We start from the raw sequence: 20,488 nt of genomic DNA, 5'->3' as shown, positions 1-20,488 counted from the left end.
TAACTTCGTTCGTTCAATCTTTTTAGGTTCTCGGAGAGTTTTGAGGGGATTGTTGAAGAATATATACCAAATCAACTAAGGATATTTGGTTATCCAGTGAGCGTGCAGTGTTATTTATTGATTACCTCATTGGAGCCTCTAAGGGTTTACGTGTACAGTGAAGGCCTCGTCTTTTTCAGGCAGGAGAAAGAAAAAGGCTATCGCAAGGTGAGTCCTGCGTTTCGCAATCATGAAAATACATTTCCCGAATAGGTTACTTGTTGTATACTGATGCAAACTAAGCCGAATCGTGAATTAGGTTGCCTCTTTTTTAATATTTCAATGGAAAATTGTAGATATCAATGATATTTCATTATTCCTTTGGTTGAATTACTTTCATGATATATTTTAAATGCGACCTCGCTGAATGCTTACTCAACCCTCTTGGCTGTCCCATGCACCGCAGATCCTCAGCAAGTCGTGGTTCCTATCTCAGCTGTGGCGCCACTTATCGAAGACTTCTTCCCCGGTGCGCCTCGCCATTGAGCGGACTGACGAGGCTCTGGTGCACATCCTGCTCGCGGCGCAGGACGCTGCTAAAGGCTTCGTAGAGCGCACCAGCAGCACCGCACAAGGCAAAAGGCGCTTCAGGTGAGCTAGGTCGTCGTCCCCGTGATTGGGGGCAACAATTTTTCGGACAGCGGCACTGGTCCTCGGAACCTTCCTTGAAAGTCTGGACGGCCAGTAAGGCCACGTATGCATGTCATTACTTGAAGGCTCAGGCCCATGGGCCCCGATGAGACGGATTGCCTTGGATCTTAATATGATTATTTCATTCAAACACTGGATATACTTAGTGGCTATCAGATCATTAAGGGCAATTAAACTTTTGCCTTTGGATAAAAAACAAAAGGTCATCGTATTTTCACAAAACGCATTAATCTTAAAATGAGATAAAATAAAATCCGAACCAAAGAAGCGGTTCAGTTGAGCTGTCGAGGTTTCCTCTCCAATTGGTTGATTTCATTTATGTATTGAGACAAGAAATGTTGTTGGAATATCCTCCTGGTACACGACTGGTACACGGGCACATGCGATTCACCAGGGAATTAGAAGGCCACGTTTCAGACGTGGTTCCACGATTTATCGACAATAGGAGGCGCTGGGTTACGATATATTGGTGGACGAAAAGTTTCTTTGGAGATTGATGCCGCGAGCATTCCCCAGTTCATGAGCCAAGGGCTACGGACGAAAGGGCTGCGAGCATTAATTTTAATGTTTTAGTTGCGTTAACATTTATTTTAACCCTATTTTACAAAATTTGTTGGTCCTAAGCTAAGAATGAATTTTTGGAATTTGCTGTTTTCAATCCAAATTACCTTGGTTTTGGAAAACAAACTTATTTACTACAAATTTTAGGCTTTCAGTATTATTAATTTTTCATTAACAGAGCAGGAACATGACGGCAGCAGATAAGACTTGTGACACACGGTATCCGCAGTTTCTTCTTAACTTCGGCTGGTGGCTCCCCGCTTGCCTTTTCCCTTAACGAACTCTGCACAAAATTTGTCTCCTGATGGTGATATTTTGTTTGACATAAAAATTATTAAACGTTTTGCTGAAATATGTATATTTGTCTTAATAATATATTTTGATATTTTAGGGTTAAGGCTAATCATTTATTGACTTTTTTGTCCAGACTCAGGAAACGATAAATTTATGCCAAGAAAGAGGCTATACCTTATAAATTTCTAAATATAGGTTCAGGTTAAAATAATGTTTAATGGACGATTTGAAATTTTTAAAAATATTGCTTACTAAATTAATTATCTTTCTTGAATGACAATCTCCATATTGAGATAGGTAAAGCAGATATAATGCTAAAATTGCGAAACAATTGTGGCGAAAACGTCCAAGACACCTCATTTGAAGGCCCGTTTATGATAAGAAATGGACGAACCCGTGATGCCATTGCAGAATTGAGGGCATTGATGAATAGAAATATAAAGTATGGCCAATATTCTTCTTCAATGCGAAATATATCTTCCTTCGTTTCGCAGATTTCCGGAAGACATTCAAGAGATAATGTTGAGCGAACACGTCAGGAAAGCATTAAAATTGATATGAGATCAATGTTGACATAAGTGGCGTATACAAATGTGCTGTTTAACTCAGACTGCGCAGGTAAGGTTCGAATGAACAGTGGGGAGATAATATTGGGCTGCCCGTTACCAACTAAGTTGGACGTGTATGCTCGCGAAGCCAATGGCAAGATGGACATTGAGAGAATTGGTATTAGGAAAGTTAGCAGACGAGTAGCTCTCTACATTAGTCAATATGAAAGATAAACCTTACAAAATGTAAGTGATGCGATGGCCAAAGAGGTGTTTGTTATTGTTGAGAATTAATGGCACGGACCTTATGCCCAAAATTCAATCGTTCGCCACATTTTAGGCTTGCACCGAATCACTCGACATGGGCCCACTAAAAGCACAATCTAGTCTGATTAGTTGAAGGTCACTCACCCAACCGCCGCTGCGCTGCTTGCGTGCTTCAAATAATAGGTACCTTGACAAATTCCAAAGAAACTGCGGGAGATGCCGCAACAGTAACTTTTAACGGAGTCATCCGCTAATGTGCATTTCAATGCAACAATTTCAGTGTAAAAATCATTCGCCTTGATTGGGACTCGAACTCAGATCCCTCAATATCCGGTCGAGTGCTTTAGCCACTTAAGCTACCGAGGCGTCACTGTCCACGAGGTTAAAGCCAACTTTAAACACTTATGGTGTTAATACTTTGACAAATTCCAAAGAAAGAATGATTTTTACACTCTGAAATTGTTGCATTGAAATGCACATTAGCGGATGACTCCGTTAAAAGTCACTGTTGCGGCATCTCCCGCAGTTTCTTTGGAATTTGTCAAAGTGAAAACACCATAAGTGTTTAAAGTTGGCTTTAACCTCGTGGACTGTGGCGCCTCGCGCACGACTTCGAATGCATGTGACATTGTATGTACGGTATTTCGTCACAACATCTAGTTCCTTTAAAAGCCCCAAAATTTCAGAGTTTAAGAGGACGCCTCGGTAGCTAAAGTGGCTAAAGCACTCGACCGGATATTGAGGGATCTGGGTTCGAGTCCCAGTCAAGGTGAATGATTTTTACACAATTTTTACATTTCTGAAATTGTTGCATTGGAATAGGTGCCTTTATTTGTTTGTGAGGCATTCCTCGGGAATTGTTGTTTGTTCTGCAAGATAGATGAATTTGAAGGGAAAATCTTTTCTTACAGATAATTATATCAAATGCCTATCCGGGTTGAATTAAAAAAGAACTACATACTTTATAAGATATATTCGTTATCCTTAAAATCATGAGATATTTTCTAATCAACGATTTATTTGTCATTCTTTTGAATCCCATTCCCAATGCATCACTGGGTACATATCCCTTGTTTTTGGTATTGAATTTCGTTATAAGTAACTTTTTGCTTCATTATCTTTCCAGTTGATCGTGATAATTCCTTACCCTGGATTTTGCCGCTGAAATTGAATTTATTTCGTTTTTGAGCTCAGGGTAATAGATTTATCGACGTCAGCGGGTATCGATTCTGTCATTTCACTGTACATCACGAGGGTGCCTTTTTTCCATTCCCAAAAGGCCCTCCCATTCTTCCGTCGATACCCATCAGCCCTTGACAAAGAATTGAGATGACGGCGATGCTTGTCCCTTGATTGCCGCGAATAAAGACAGCGCCGTATTTCGCTGGGGGATGGTGAATGAGGCCGGATAAGCGGAATTCGGTTGATAACGCGTCTTTTGAAAAGGGAGATGTTGAGGAGGGAGCAGATTCCGGCGAGGAACGCGAGACGATCGAGTACTCTCCCCGTCCTCGTCTGAGGCAAGACTGAGACTGCTCCATCGGAATATATGAAAACCGATTTACGTGCGCGAGTGCAAGCGAATATGAGTTCTCATTTCAGGTGAGCAGTCTGACCCGCTTGGATTTCTGTGTAATAAATATAGATAATTTCATTTTCCGTCCAGTGGTACGAATTCGGTTCTTATCCTCTCATTGAGTGCTGTCATACTAACGATTCTTGAGACACTCCTTAGCCGTCCTTCATCTTCAAACTTTTCAGTTCCATTGGAGAGTCATATTGTGCTTCTTCTACTTGGAGCGAGTTAAAGGATTGAACGAATTCAAATGAGAAATTTTTTTTACTTTTAGTAATGCACTCTATGCCGCCTGTTCAGCAATTCATAGTGTATAATAATTTATTCCTTTTTAAACTTTCCAATTTCATCTTCAAGAAAAAAACACCCAATTGCTTCTTTATCTCACTTATTCAAAATGCAAAACTCAAATGATGAACTCATTAGAAGGCAGATATTTTTGGAGTAGTTTTCTGTATTGTTTGCTGGAAGGGAATAATTGTATTCGTTCCATCCACCTCAAGTTAATAATGCTGAGCGTTTTTAATGACCATGACTCACAATTGTATCGTGAGTATTTTGCTTAGACGAACAAAATAAAGACTCTTTGTCAATGTATTCATAAATGTCAACTCCATTTCCACCGTGTTACATAATTGTCCGATATCATTTTAGTATTTTTATTGATATGTGTATAAACGATGAACTATTTCTTTGTTGACGCTAACCCCAAAAAAGCATAAGTTCTTAGATCAGGTCATATGAAATTTTTGTGTGATGGCATTACGTTTGTTAACTCGCTAAGGTCACGTGTATCAAAGAATTTATATTAACAGAAAATTTTCATTTTAATGGGTATGCTGAAAGAAATGGATGAATAGCAGTGTTTCTTTGAAGAATAGCAATCGTGTTGTATAAACATTTTTGATTTTTGAAACTGTATAAAGGGGATGGTGGATGCAAAGCTTAGGTAGTATATCTAAATCAACATCTACTTAATAACCCGCAAGTCACCGCAAGGGAATGTGGTGGGGGTAGTTAGGGCCCCACCCGTAATTAATAAAGGAAAAAAATGCATTCAAAAGCCACAATTTTATACCATCCACAAACAAAATATGGCACCCACTCATGCAGGAACACATACCCCACACACCTGCAAACACTCAAACCACCAACTAACATACACATGCACCTAAAAATACACCTAATATCCTTCCAATGTCTAATTTTTTTCCGACATATATAATTCAATGTTTTCAATATTTCTGAAGGGACTTTAGTTTCTTACTATTATCATTTCTGATTGTTCAGGGAAAGAATGAGTATTTGTATCTATCTATACTGGAATCTATATCCCATCTTTTATCTTTGTGGTCTGATCTATCTGAGTAGTGCGGACCATTATAATTCCTTTAGTGTCATTGTTTAAGTCGATTGTTCTGGACCTTTCTTAAAGTCTATGTCTCGCTTGTTCTCTTCGTACCTCAGGTGGCTCTCAGCCTGAATCCCTTAAGAGACCTGCCACACTTGTGTTCTTATAATAACACTTTTTAACGAATCTGGTGGATTTTCTCTTGACTTTATCTAATTCTTTTTGCTAAATTTTTGTCTAAGGATCCTAAATATCTGCGACATATTCCAAATGAGGTCTAACTAGAGCAAAATAACACTTCTCTTTAACTTTTTCATTGCACTTCCCCACCACCACTTTTATGAAACCGAGTTTCTTTAAAGCGCATCCGCATATTACCCTGATATGTGCTCCCTATGAAAGGCGTGGTGTTAAAACTACCTCCAATTATATAACTTGATTGGCCGTAGTTAGTACTGAACCCTCTCTCTTGTAGTTTATGTCCCGTTTGCCACTTCCTTTGTTCCAAAATTTCAAAACAACACATTTGTCTATATTAAGCATTAATTCCCATTTCTTACACCAATCTGAGATTGTATCTACAGGCCTGCCTGTAAGTCTCTAGAGAGTAGCTCGCGATCTAGTCGGGTCCTTATTTCCCAGTATACCACCGTGTCGTCAGCAAATAACCACAGATTGCTACCAACGTGTCTGCTTAAGCCATTAATGTATATTAAGAATAGAAGAGGCCCTATTACACTTCCCTGGGGGACGCCCCAAGTTACATCTCTATCCACTGAGCGCAACACATCGATGACTACTATTTGTTTGCGATTTGAGAAGAAGCCTCTAATCGAATTTATTATTTTTCATTGATACTATAGCATTTCAGTCGGAGGAACAATTTATTGTGTGGAACTTTATCGAAGGAATTTTTAAATTCTAGGATTACTGCATCGACTTGTGCGTTGTTTTCTCTCGATCTAAGTATATCGTGAATGAAAAGACCTAGTTATGTTTCGCAAGATCTGCTTTCCCTAAATCCGTGCTGGTTGTGGGTTAGTATTTTCCTACTATCAAGAATCTCATCTCACCAGGAAAATTACCTGATGTCAACGTAATTCTTAAATAAATGCTTAGTAACACCGTAGAATTATTATAGAATCAAGGTAAAATGAAAATAAATCATTTTCTTTTCGATGATACATGAAATATGGGGCGAAAGAACTTGAGCAAAATAATTCATTGATAAAATTTGATCCCCACTACTCGGTACTTACTCGATAGCATAAAATGCCGATAAGACCGTTAATTTAATTTCGCTATAGAACAGAGAGTACCTAGAATTAATAGTAGGTGTTGCATTATAGCTCAAAAAACTACCAAGTGGATCAGCGGTTTGGGTTTAGAAAAGTTGGAGAAACTTCAGCTCCTAAACTAATCATACTATTGACAGAAAAGAATATAGAATAAGTTAGAGTACTTTAATGTCATCCGTGGATTTTGAGAAGACTTTCGACGTAGTAGAATACATAAAAATTATCGAAATAATACGGAATATAGGAGACTAGGTGGATTGGCAGCTTATTGGAAACCTGTAATTGAAGCAGACGACACTGATAACCAGGGTAGTCGGGGGATGGGCAGTGAAGGCAGGGGAGAGTTCTTCAGCTCTTTGACTTCAATCTGAAAGGAATATTTAGGGCGGTATAGGATGGGGTTAAACTTTGATGCATGTAAATGGACACAGTTTAAATTACACTTTCAAATAATCATATACTGTTCAGCAAGACACTCTAGAGTTTATGTCTACTAATATTTTTCATTACTTTGTAGAACCAATGAGAGAAATGTGGTATGGAGGTTCACCATGACAACCAAAGTAATGAGTGTATCATGAAGAGTTGGCGCTAAGATAAAAATGGAAGTTTCGCATGAGAGCATGAGTAGTAGTTTGAGAATTTGGGCAGGACTTCGGAGAAAACTTGGAGTCATGGAGATAGACTGACAGGAGATTTGAGTTGGCTGCTGAACATTTACAACTAAAGATTACAGTTGGCAATTAGGTGAAAAAGATGAAGCATTAGTACTTATTTTATTAACGGAAATAATAATTAAAAGATTTCATTTGCGCTCCAAAATCTTGTCTTTGAGGCAAGAGAATGAGTGAAGAATAGAGGAAATTGATATAGTTATGGAGAAGAATGGAGAAAATTTGACCAATAGAGGGAAAGACCAACGACATAGTTTTAATTATGTGAGGTGAGATGAAGGAGCCAGTTGAATTCCGAAGAAGAAACGAATGGATTTCAGGAAACATTTAACGGTAGTGGGATTTTAAAATTCATAATAGGAAGAAGAATATCAGGTAATTGAGGATGATGAATGAAGAGATTAAACTTCGTAGAGTGCAGATACGAGAATAAATGAAAAGGAAAATAAGCACTCATAAAGGGAAAACAAGGGGAAGTAAACGTGTAACAACGGCAATACTTAATATTTATTAGGGTCCATTCAAAGCCTGCTTGTTATAGGTAGATTACCAATGATTATGATAATCTTCTTGTGAATATTAAAAATGTTCCATGAATAATAAACCTTATTTTTACCGATATAATGTGTATATATATTTTTTAATCTGACTCATCTAATAATTCATTGTTTGCACTCTCACAAGAGTTGCTACTTCGAAGGGGGGAGGGAATGAACCTGGTGACTATTCTAAGGCTTGTAATACTTTTATTTGTCCATGATATCATGTAACAAGCTGAACATTAATTGAAGAAAGGATTATTTTGTAACTCACCCAGGCCGAATTTTATATATTCTTTCATGGACCTTACTATGGATATCCATTCAAAACTGCTACTCATTCCGCCCTCCTATTACTAGTAAGAATAAATAATTAAAGCTGGTGAACAAGTGTTGGTATAAAAGAATAAATAAGTATTTAAAGTCCGTATAGTGTATTTTTATGCCTAATATAGAAAATCCATTCATCATGGTTATCTTGTAAATCAGTGAATTTCTAATTTACAAGAGTGTATGAGAACTTGCAAGCACAGAGTCATGTGAATAAAATGGAAACTTAATTGGTATGAGTGAAGAAAATTAAGGAGTTTCATTATTTTTCATCTCTTAAAAAGTAGCATTCAGATCTGAAATTTATCCATATTCTTTTATTTAGTTCCTCATTTTGAATAAATATTTTAGTAATATTTTGCGTAGTAAAAAGTTATTCAATATGTCTCAACGCTAATCCCTTCAAACTGTCAGCTTATTTAAAAATTACTTTAGTGAGTCTGGCTCTTATATCTCATGGTTGAAGTCCGAAGTTGTTTCCACAAATATTACTAGTGGATTTAATTTAGAAATAGATAAAGGTAGCCTTTTCCTGCTTAACATCTGGTAATTTAGGAAAAATTAATAAACATGTATTTAGGGTGACACAATTGTTTGATAATCTTTTTAAGAATATTAGGTGAACTCTGGGATGATTAATGCAGGGTAAGAATAAATGTTATGAATGTAATTTGTCATGTTTTGTACCTAAATATGCATAACTTGTAAAATCTACGCTTGGAAATTTGGAATATCCGTTTTAGATAAGAGAACTTTTAGGATACTTATTCATTGAGGCTTCTTCTCTATCTATGTTACAGTGTTCCTGAAAAACTCTCCAAACTTAATAAAATGTCAGGAATTTAGCAACTGCAAACAAAGAAAACAGTCAACGAACGATTCTGAGAAAATTTTAGGGGAAATGTTATAAGAACATGGGGAAGTCTCTAAAGTTTGTTTTAATTTAATTTAAATTATATTACTGATGTATTTTAAGGGATAGATTAAACTTTTTGGTATTTTCTATCATGCGGATTCACTTGGTTGTAAGCTTAAGCGTATAGTTTTTCCTCTGGGACAAAACTTAATTCAAGTTACTAGTGTGAATGTATGTTGTACGTTTATAATGGAAGTTTTCATCCCTTTAATTAGTGCAGTTCATGATTTTCCTTAAAGTGTTGCCGCAGCGTAGTATATTTGTTGAATCATCATACTTTCGATTACCGCCTCACATTTGAACGATTCCTTGCTTTTCTCTGCCCTACAAGCCCTAAAGTTCAAGGCTTTCATGCAATTCTTCCCGCTACTCACTGGAAAATCGTTTCTGCCTCTCTGCAGGTGTTGGAACTGCTTTCAACTTTTGGCCGTCGAACTGGTTTACAACACGTCACTCCACCCTGAAGTACTCGAGTTCGATGGCCAGCCGAGCATGAGGGAGTCTTGGCGGGGGGAGGCAGTGGGCAGTGGGGCTCGCCCACCTTGGCACCACGCCTCCAACGCCATGTCGTCTCTCAAGGCCGCCGTCCTCCTTGAGATGCTCAAAATCCTCTTCGCCTCCAACAGAGTCCACGAGGACACCCTCGCTGCCCTGCAGTCAGCAGCGGAAGATATGAACATCGGTGAGTGCACGGGATGCTATATCTCTCATATGGGAGATGTATATGCTGAGCGCGACGGCTGGAGCATTGGGCTTCCCATCTAGAGAGGCCAGATTTGAATTCCGGTGTCATCAGGACCTTTTAGTGATTCCCTAAACCCTACTTAGAGCGCTATTTGGAGAGAATTGGAAGTGCAGTAATCCGCACCCTGGATGGAACGTTAAACTGCTGACCCTCCGGCATCTTTCCTTAAATAGGGCCTAATGACGACGCCGAGTTACTTTTCAAACTTCTTCTCACATTCCCAGGATTTCTAACTTCTACCAAATTACCCAGGGATTCATAATGGTGCAAATGAACTTCACTGTCGGTCGCCTCCTTTAAGTACTACTGTTTGTCTAGTAGGTAGCCCAGTGGGTCATGAAATCTAAGGGCAATAATCGTACACAGAACCACAGCCTATGAAACGAAAATATTAAGTACATTTATGATGGGATTAAATTTATTGTGAGAAGTTCATCGAATCAAATTATTTGGTTACGAAGTGTCCATTTCTTTTCAATATAATACGTATCCAACATATTGGTTGCCTACAACTCCCAAGAGAGCTGCAGCACTATTTGAAATAGAATGGATAGCAAACTTAGTTTTATGAACGTATGCATTCTTTGATAAATGTCATATATTTTGCAACAACTTTATCCATTCAGAGAACATTTTCACTTAGAAAAGATTAAATGCGGAAATGAAGTGCATGATTAGCCAGTAATATAATTACATGTAATGTGTACTGATACCATCTTGCATCTTCTTCTAATGTACATACTACGCTGACCATTTTTCTCCAAAAATTTCCTAGATTAATAAACTCTTCCACCTGCTCTAGTTTTTACCCTCTTATTTTATTGTTAAGCTTCCCCCATATAGTTCTGGAAGATAATAAAAAGGATGAAAAATTAAGGAGCATTACGGTATTAGTGCACAAATATATATTGTATGTAGAAAGGCAAACAAAAAATACATACATATTCCGAAACTTTTAGTGATGGAACCACATTCCTCTGCAGACCAAAGGAGCTTGATTCCTTCCGCCCACAGTGGGTGTGTGCATGTGAGATTGTGACAAAATGGTGATGAAATTGCAAAATGGGAGAATATGTATATTTGAATGGCATAGGAGTATTACCTTACTATTTATGCCAAAGGAATCTTTGATAGGTAAGGATTTCAACACGCATTTGCAGGAAACCACTTTCAGCAGCTTTTTATTCAGAATTTGAAGGGCGAGAAAGGTTCCATTGGAAACTGAGATTATCCTGTTGCATGAAACCTAAAATATCTTTAGAATCCCTGGGAAGTATTTGAATACTGTGTTATATAAGATATCTCTTTTTGTGCCTTATCTGCTGAGCCAGATATATGCTGAAGCTGTGATCCTATCTCACTCCTTGTGCCATAAAATGTACTCACATCCATACTGCAACAGATATGATAAAATTAGAAAAACTTATCATCCTATCTATAACGTGGCAATACATTTTCCTGGGAAACATCAACAACCGCATCTCAAAATAATGAAGTAATAAAGTGATGCAACAATTTCAGAGTGTAAAAATCATTCGCCTTGACTGGGATTCCAACCCTCAATATCCGATCGAGTGCTTTAGCCACTTAAGCTATGGTTCAATTTAGTTTTATTTGGTCTAGTATGTTACACTGCCTGTGTTTACATTGTGCACATTGTCAGCTTACAGATTATGGTTACAGAATATTTTTTTTCTTATTATGATTACACACTTACATAGACATACATTCATATACATTGCATAAAACAATTGCGACCATGAACAATACTGTGGAAGGAAATAATGAAGGCAGGGTTCACAAAATATAGAAGGAAATATTTGGATTAGCGACGGAACATTACATTTGGTTGGAATTATTGATAGCTTTGAAGCACAGTTATTCAGAAAAACAACTTTTTAACCACGAACGAAGTGTGTCCGCTACCGGGGGCAGCTACATCCGTTCCACCAATGCTTGCATGCCTTTAGCGGAATGTTTATTCGCGGTTCTCTTCTGGGCGAATTCGCCGACTAGGGTGCTCATTATGAAGGATTTGAAGCTCGGAAAGAGCCGAAAGTTCAAGGTGATCAGGTTCATGTCGGTAATGGCACCACCACCGAACACGTCCCAGGTTTTATAGATCTTTTTTAGACCTTCCCATTCTCTGATTTTATCGTTGCATCCAAGGATCAGATGCGCGACGTTGTCTATTCGATCGCATGACGGACAAAGGGGTGAATTGGCTAGCTGAAGGTGGTGCCTCACTTCCCTCGTCATGACTGTGTTCGCGATTAGGTTAAACATTCCACTTCGTGCCTCATCGTTCGCCTTGCTGGTCGCCCAGTTTTTCCAAGAAATTGTTCTCTTGGGTGTATTCTGTTGCTGCTCGGTAAGCGCTCTGACGTACAGGGTCTTGACCCGAATTGCTTCTGCATCTCGCAGGAGAGAAGCGACCTTTTTCGTTTCTTCAAATGCCCTCCGGTGGCATTAGTCGCGCGCGAGTTCCTGCCACGCGTCCTTGAGGAGTGCCTTGCGCCACGCGTCGTCACCGCCGAGGATGCGCAGGCTATCGAGGCTTCCTCTTAAACTGAAATTTTGGGCCTTTTAAAGGAACTAGATGTTGTGACGAAAGGCCGTACATACATTGTCACAGGCATTCATTGGTATTCGTGCGCGACGCGCCACAGTCCACGAGGTTAAAGCCAATATTTAAACACATATGGTGTTTAACCAAGCGGATGACTCCGTTAAAAGTTTCTGTTGCGGCATCTCCCGCAGTTTCTTTGGAATTTGTCAAAGTATAAACACCATATGTGTCTAAAAGTTGGCTTTAACCTCGTGGGCTGTGGCGCGTCGCGCACGAATACGAATGCCTGTGACATTGTATGTACGGCATTTCGTCACAACATCTAGTTCCTTTAAAAGCCCCAAAATTTCAGTTTAAGAGGACGCCACCGTTGACCAATTGGACCGATCTCCCCTGATTTCTCCCGACGGGGTCCCTTCGGCAGATGACCACCAATCCGCCACCCCGCCCCCCCCCCCTGAGGCCACCTCCTAGGCTGGGACAGCCCACAGCTCTGCTCGCTCGAAGAGGGCCCCCCGTGGAATGCCGCCGAGTAACCCACTCTTCGTAGAGACCACGGCTGGGTCTTCCTCTTCGGACGAGGTCGGAGGGGAGGTTTGCGGTGAGAACTCGAGACCTCGATGGTCGACCCGTCGGACGAAGCTTCCCGGGAAGCGGCGAAGCACTCGTCGCCCGGGTTCGAGCCGCGACCGAAGCGACGTAAGCCACGACCAGGACTCTGGTAAGTGATGTCCGGTGCCCATAGCTGTCCTCTCATTCCACCAATGAATATTATTTCGCTTAACATTGCTGGCGTTTATAGTGCTTTAAAAATTGCAGTTCTCCAAAGTTTTCTCCGCGATATTAGGGCTGATGTAATCCTCCTTCAAGAGGTAAAGGAGGACGTAGTCTGGGATGCAAACATCTTTCAGGCTATCGGCAATTTCGCCGAAAGTCATTCTGGCACCACCACCCTAGTCCGAAATGGCATTCCGTTTTCTCATGTTCGCCACCACCCCTCGGGCCGAATAACGTCCGTTATCGTGAATGGTGTCCATATCACAAACCTTGACGCTCCCTCCGGTGAGCGCGCGAGGGCAGAGCGCGAAACATAATTCAATGAACTTCTCCTCCCCTACCTGTATTCCTTCTCGGGGAAGGCCATATTGGGCGGAGATTTTAACACTATCTACCGCCGGGAGGATAGTGCCTCAAACAGGGATAGGGTGACATACTATCCAAGCCGGAAACTCTCACTGATGCTCGACTCCATTGGAGCGATTGACGCAGTGCGTTCCTATTGCGCCGGTCCCGCCCCCTTCACGCGATCAGGGCCTAACTCTCGGACGCAGATTGACTACCTCTTCGTCTCGGCATCCCTAAAGAATGATGTCCAAACAGTGGACACCCTCCCGGTGTCCTTCTCTGATCTCTGCGCAGTGATCATGAGAGTTACGTGCCCGGACACAACCCCGGGCTCGCACGTCCACCGGGCCTCCGCGTGTTGGAGGACGCGACTCGTCGTGATTCCATCCGCACCCGGGTGTGTGAACTGATCGCGGCACTCCGTACCGGTGCAATTTTCGCTCTATGGTGGGACGAGGTTTTCAAACCCCGCATTGTCACCCACATCAAAAGGCAAACTTTTGAGTGGCGTAGGGAAGAAAATTACACCATCTCCTTCTACCGCCGGGCGCTAGAAGAGCTACTGCGTAAGAATGTGGCGCCGGAAGGTTTCCACGCCCAAGTGTCTTCCCTAAAAAAAATTATCCTGGGCCACGAGCTCCAAAAATACGCTCCCCAAAAGTGGCAAAGAACTGGACACGGACATAAACGGCCCCCTAACGCTATCTGAGCTTCGGCGCTGGATGAAATCCAACTCTGGCTCCGATATAGACAGAATACCTTTCAGAGAATCTGCCGCCGGTGACACCGACCTCCTTAGGGAAGCGGGCCGGCACTTTCAAAACACCTTTAACAGGTATCCTCCGTGGAAGGAGGGAGACTCTCCCTACGCTTTCAACAGATCAAAAAGACGATTTTTGTCGAGACATAAGTTCAGACGAACTGGACTGCGTCTCCTTCTTGTTCCCAAAGGGCAAAGCACCCGGCTTGGACGACCTACCCTTTGAATTTTATTTAGCGTACTGGGATGTTTTAAAGCCTATTTTAACCCACCTTTTTAACTGTATTTTAACTAGCGGCTGTATGACTGCAAGTCGGCGGACCGCCGTGATAACGCTTATACCAAAGAAAACGCGGCCGAAGTCATTCAACGACTTCCTCCGTGGAAGGAGGGAGACTCTCCCTACGCTTTCAACGGATCAAAAAGACGATTTTTGTCGAGACATAAGTTCAGACGAACTGGACTGCGTCTCCTTCTTGTTCCCAAAGGGCAAAGCACCCGGCTTGGACGACCTACCCTTTGAATTTTATTTAGCGTACTGGGATGTTTTAAAGCCTATTTTAACCCACCTTTTTAACTGTATTTTAACTAGCGGCTGTATGACTGCAAGTCGGCGGACCGCCGTGATAACGCTTATACCAAAGAAAACGCGGCCGAAGTCATTCAACGACTTCCGGCCAATCGCCCTTTTAAACGCAGATTATAAAATATTGGCGCACGTCCTACGATTTAGAATGACGGCTGCTGCCGACATCGTCCTCTCTCCATCCCAGTACGCCGTGTCAAAAACGCGAAACATCTTCGATGCAGCACTTTTAATTCGCGACATTATTTTTTCCGCGCCCTTGTATGGCGATCGTTTTTTAGCACTCCTGGCTATCGATCTTGAGAAAGCATTTGACCTGGTCCGGATCAAATGGATTCTCGCTGTCCTCAAGATGATGGCCTTCCCCAAGTACTTCATTCGTGCCGTCTCAACGATGTACAACGGAACATACTCTATAATTAGGATAAACAATGCAACCTCGCCGCCCATCCCCGTCAGGAACTCCGTTCGGCAGGACTGCCCACTGTCATTGCTGCTGTTCGCCCTTGCCTTAGACCACATACTAAGGCGACTGCAGAGTAGTGGAATCGGGGTACGCCGTCACGGCGCCGTCTGCCTGGGCATCGCATACGCTTACGACTTAACCCTCTTCGTAGACGACCCGTCCCACATGGCTCTAGCCCACGACATATTAACGTCATATGAGCAGGGTGGTATCTTCCTCAACAACCGGAAATCCAGGTTTTTGCTGCTGAAGGGCAACCGGGCCTCGACCTCCATCGGTTGGTCAGAAGCGCCCTCGCTCAAAATCTTAGGGTTCTGGTGGGAGAAGGAGTTGGCTCCCACGATTGAGCGAAACTGGGTAATTATTGACCATCAAGTAAAATTGAGTGTTGGAAAGCTTTCACTCCCTTCCCTCCCGATCGTGACCCGCGTCCGTTTCCTCAACCAGATTGTCTTCCCAAGGATATGGTATGTGGCCCATCTGTGGCCCTTACCCGCTAAATACATTGCATACTTTATTAGAATGACCAACAAAATGATCTGGAATGGCTACGTAAAGAAAGTGTCCCGAAACCAGCTCTATGGCCCGTTTGAGCAGGGTGGTCTCAATTTAACCGATACAGCTCTAAAGGCGAAGGTGGTCAACGCGAAGCTCAGCCTGCGCATCCTGGGCGGTGACGACGCGTGGCGCAAGGCACTCCTCAAGGACGCGTGGCAGGAACTCGCGCGCGACTAATGCCACCGGAGGGCATTTGAAGAAACGAAAAAGGTCGCTTCTCTCCTGCGAGATGCAGAAGCAATTCGGGTCAAGACCCTGTATGTCAGAGCGCTTACCGAGCAGCAACAGAATACACCCAAGAGAACAATTTCTTGGAAAAACTGGGCGACCAGCAAGGCGAACGATGAGGCACGAAGTGGAATGTTTAACCTAATCGCGAACACAGTCATGACGAGGGAAGTGAGGCACCACCTTCAGCTAGCCAATTCACCCCTTTGTCCGTCATGCGATCGAATAGACAACGTCGCGCATCTGATCCTTGGATGCAACGATAAAATCAGAGAATGGGAAGGTCTAAAAAAGATCTATAAAACCTGGGACGTGTTCGGTGGTGGTGCCATTACCGACATGAACCTGATCACCTTGAACTTTCGGCTCTTTCCGAGCTTCAAATCCTTCATAATGAGCACCCTAGTCGGCGAATTCGCCCAGAAGAGAACCGCGAATAAACATTCCGCTAAAGGCATGCAAGCATTGGTGGAACGGATGTAGCTGCCCCCGGTAGCGGACACACTTCGTTCGTGGTTAAAAAGTTGTTTTTCTGAATAACTGTGCTTCAAAGCTATCAATAATTCCAACCAAATGTAATGTTCCGTCGCTAATCCAAATATTTCCTTCTATATTTTGTGAACCCTGCCTTCATTATTTCCTTCCACAGTATTGTTCATGGTCGCAATTGTTTTATGCAATGTATATGAATGTATGTCTATGTAAGTGTGTAATCATAATAAGAAAAAAAATATTCTGTAACCATAATCTGTAAGCTGACAATGTGCACAATGTAAACACAGGCAGTGTAACATACTAGACCAAATAAAACTAAATTGAACCATAGCTTAAGTGGCTAAAGCACTCGATCGGATATTGAGGGTTGGAATCCCAGTCAAGGCAAATGATTTTTACACTCTGAAATTGTTTTATTAAAATGCACATTAGCTGATGACTCTGTTAAAAGTTACTGTTGCGGCATCTCCTGCAGTTTCTTTGGAATTAATAAAGTGATAAATTTCTCATTTTTTAGCAACTTGGTCTCAACCTTTATCATGTCTGTAAGACCCTCTGCCATACTCCCTATGGGTACATGCATTTTAAATATCGAATTCTCCAATTATTATTATGTATCCCAACTGAATTTTTGGAATGCATTATGAGAAAACATTCTCTTTGCCACCAGAAGCAGTTGAATTGAAGCCAATGAAGTTGAGAAAGTAGCATAAAATTTGCTTTTGAAACACTTTGAAGAAGGACCAGTGGACTCAACAGAGCATTTCCTTAAGTCATAGTCCTAAATCAGTATTTTTAATGCCACAGGCATTGTCAAACAATCTGATAAGTTTCATTTTATTGGCATAGGAACAAGGCACTCAACATTTGCTTGGGATAAGAATAACAATGGCTTGAATTCTTACAGGATAATTCTCCACTGAGTGAACGATGGGTGAAGCACTTTGGATTTATAATATTCCTTATATTCATCTTTGACTTTCATTATAATACATGATGAATGTAGGAGGAGTCTAAGTGAACTGAATCTAATATTGCTGATTATTTCAAAAGAAATTAATATTGCCTTGTGCTTTTTAATTCTAAATTGTCTTCATTGGTTCCATTTGATAATTAATTATCAATCAGTTACTTTAATACTACTAATGATACATATTTCTCCATACTAAATCTATTATTGTTGTTATTTACTTGTGAAATAATCAAATGCATTCTAAAGTAAGTCATAGTGCATAGAAAAATGTAGAGCTTCCTTTGGAAAGTTGTTTATATCGGGTTCATAATGAATACACCTCAGACTTCTAATACAACCTCACTAAGTAACATTTAAGGCACTACATTTAGGATTAGTGTTCTTCTTCTTTTGGTGGATGATTTCACATTGCTCAAGTGCTTTTAATTTTTTCCCTTTTTCCTCTATACACACAATTTCTGGAGTGTAATCATGAGTATTGTAGCTTGTCATGACATGCTTTGTAATGATGAAGGCATCAACTTCCTTCCCTAGCTACCTTTCTTGCTCAATAATACTTGTGATTAAATACCTCTCTGTTTGGTCCATATTTACCATTGGCCAGGAAGTATATGATACTTTATATGTACCAATTTTCCTTTCAGTTTTTCACTTTGCTCTTTGATTGACATAAGAGAACACAGATTTCCTTGGGAATAATCTTTGCTATTTTGTTGTACATGTAGCTAATGATGAGAGTTTTCCACCAGCATTGCAGAGTAAGGATTGGGAAGGGGCATCAGGCATTTTTGGGGTTAAAGTGGTTTTATTTTTCTTTGCATTCCATTGTTTTCCCTTGTTAATTTGCTTGTTAGGTAAGTTTGGGTTGTAACCAATGCTGGTGACTAGGGTTTAGGTGCTACTGAATTCCATTTCAAAATAGGATGTTGTCAGTAGTGTATTGTTGAGTGAATGCATCATTGAGTGGAAACTGAAAAGTTCATGTGCAATTATGAACTGGGAAGTAACGGGGTATGACCTAGTTGGAGCAAATGTATCCCATAGTGAAATGCAGTGTTCAAATTTGCTTTTATTGTTTTTCTAAATCCAAAAATATATGCAGTTTTTATTTTTTCATTTCCATAGTGAAATTACTACTTTTTTATTAAGGGTTAGGAGCATGCAAAATAGCCTGAAGACAATATTTAAAAAAAAACCTGTTAAAAAAATTTACAAAAGTAAATTATTTTCTCCCAGCAGCAAAGTGTGTTTTATTCTTTCTGAAGCCAGTAAATCACATTGATCTTTAGGTTACCGTTATAATTAAAGATGTCTTTCTCTTCTTTGCCCATTAATATTTCAGATATTAGGAGAACAGGGTTAGGACCATATAACCTTTTAATTGCATGCAAATTTGTTCATAGAACATGAAGTCAAAATGTTTGATACACATATTCATGTGTGAGTTACTTGGTTATTTCAATTGCTGAGGCTGGAAGTGTTTTTTAGAATGTCCTTCAATACTTCTGTAGACATGACTAGAGACTTGAGGATCAGTCCTCTGTTCAAATCCAGAGCAAGAGGAGTGAAAGGTGTTTTAACTAAAAGCTCTTAGAATTCACATTGAGCACAAGGCCATGTTCTGTTCATTATTTCTAAAAATCTGAACTTCTGATACCAAAAGTTATGGTTGAATATTTTGACAATAAATCAAAACCAATTCTTTAGTTTGTTGCTTTTTTTGGATGCATTAATTCCTCATATGTAATTATTTTAAAGCCCATTTCCTTTTACCTTTGATATTCATTGTTTCTAATTGTATTACTAACTGTAATAAAAAATACTTAGCAAAAGCACAACTTCCTAGAGTTCTGCATCTTTTGAAAAAGTGTTAATACTTAACAGTTTCAGGTTTAACTTTGTGAAATTCCTTCATTATGAGGGTGAAAAAGAAACTTTACCCTTCCCCAATAAAGATTTAATATTTCGCGATAATGGTTTTGATGCTGCCCATCATCAGCAGGTAACATACATGATTATTTTTCCAACTGATATAGTCTGGCTCCAAGAGGGGAGTAAGGGAGAGGAGAGAGGGTTGGGTAGGGGGACTGAGGGAGAAGGGGCAAGTTGAGTTTAGGTGCAGCAGCCTATTAGTGGTCTGGGGGAGGGGGAGGGTATGTATTGGAAGGTTCCTCACTCAAATTTGTGAAAGTTTATATTCTTGAAATTATCATTAAATTAAGAACGCAATGAAACTCTCCACCGTTCTGGGAAATAGCTGTGGAAAAAAAACAAACACATTGTGTTCTACACTTGATTGGCTGGGTGTTTGTCTACAATGGTTTGACCTTTATTAAGGGATGGCACCTTATTCCCCCCGACCTTACCCCCTCTCCTCTCCCTTACTCCCCCCTCGGAGCCAGATTATATAAGTTGAAAAAATGCTGATGTATGTTACCTGACGATGATGCACAGCATCCAAACCACGGAAATGAATTATCAAATCTTTACTGTGGAAGTGTAAAGTTTTTTTTTACCCTCATAAGTTCTTAAACTGACCAGGTGATTCACTTTAACTCAAGGCATTGTTTTTCCCCAAAGTCATCTGCTTTCCATTCCATGATTTCCAGCTTAGCGATCATTCCCATGTCACAAACCAATTTCAAAAAAGAATTAGCTGCAATAAAAATAATAGCTAGAAACAATGGATATAATGAGCAGCTCATAAATAAATTGTATTTTATAAAATGAAATCAACTACCAGTCAGAGTCTTTATAAATCCCAACCTCGGCGAAACTCCACTGCCAAATGGCTGAAGGGAATCCTATATCTATATGGCATCACAAGAAGAATTTGCAAAAAACTGCCAAAAGAGAAGCGTAAAATAGCTAATTATAATAAATTGAGCCTCAGGAGCCATCTTTCCCTCACAAAAAACAATATTTCAGGAAGTGAAAAA

At 40.4% G+C, this 20,488-nt stretch overlaps 1 protein-coding gene across 1 annotated transcript in view; it reads left to right on the top strand.

Annotated features, from left to right (window-relative positions):
* LOC139687070 (tubulin polyglutamylase ttll-4-like) overlaps nucleotides 1–20,488 on the top strand; it is a 269,846-nt gene that overhangs the window by 221,063 nt on the left and 28,295 nt on the right. Inside the window, exons 6-8 of the mRNA XM_071584174.1 lie at nucleotides 27–207; nucleotides 446–630; nucleotides 9,446–9,726. Coding sequence (XP_071440275.1) covers nucleotides 27–207; nucleotides 446–630; nucleotides 9,446–9,726 — 647 coding nt within the window. The remainder of the gene's footprint in view (nucleotides 1–26; nucleotides 208–445; nucleotides 631–9,445; nucleotides 9,727–20,488) is intronic.

This window comes from Hetaerina americana, unplaced genomic scaffold, assembly GCF_022747635.1.
Source record: "Hetaerina americana unplaced genomic scaffold, ioHetAmer1.1.p SCAF_16, whole genome shotgun sequence".
In the NCBI taxonomy this organism is placed as follows: Eukaryota; Metazoa; Arthropoda; class Insecta; order Odonata; family Calopterygidae; genus Hetaerina; species Hetaerina americana.
Note: the sequence above shows the minus strand (reverse complement) of the source record. Positions and strands in the feature narration are given on the sequence as shown.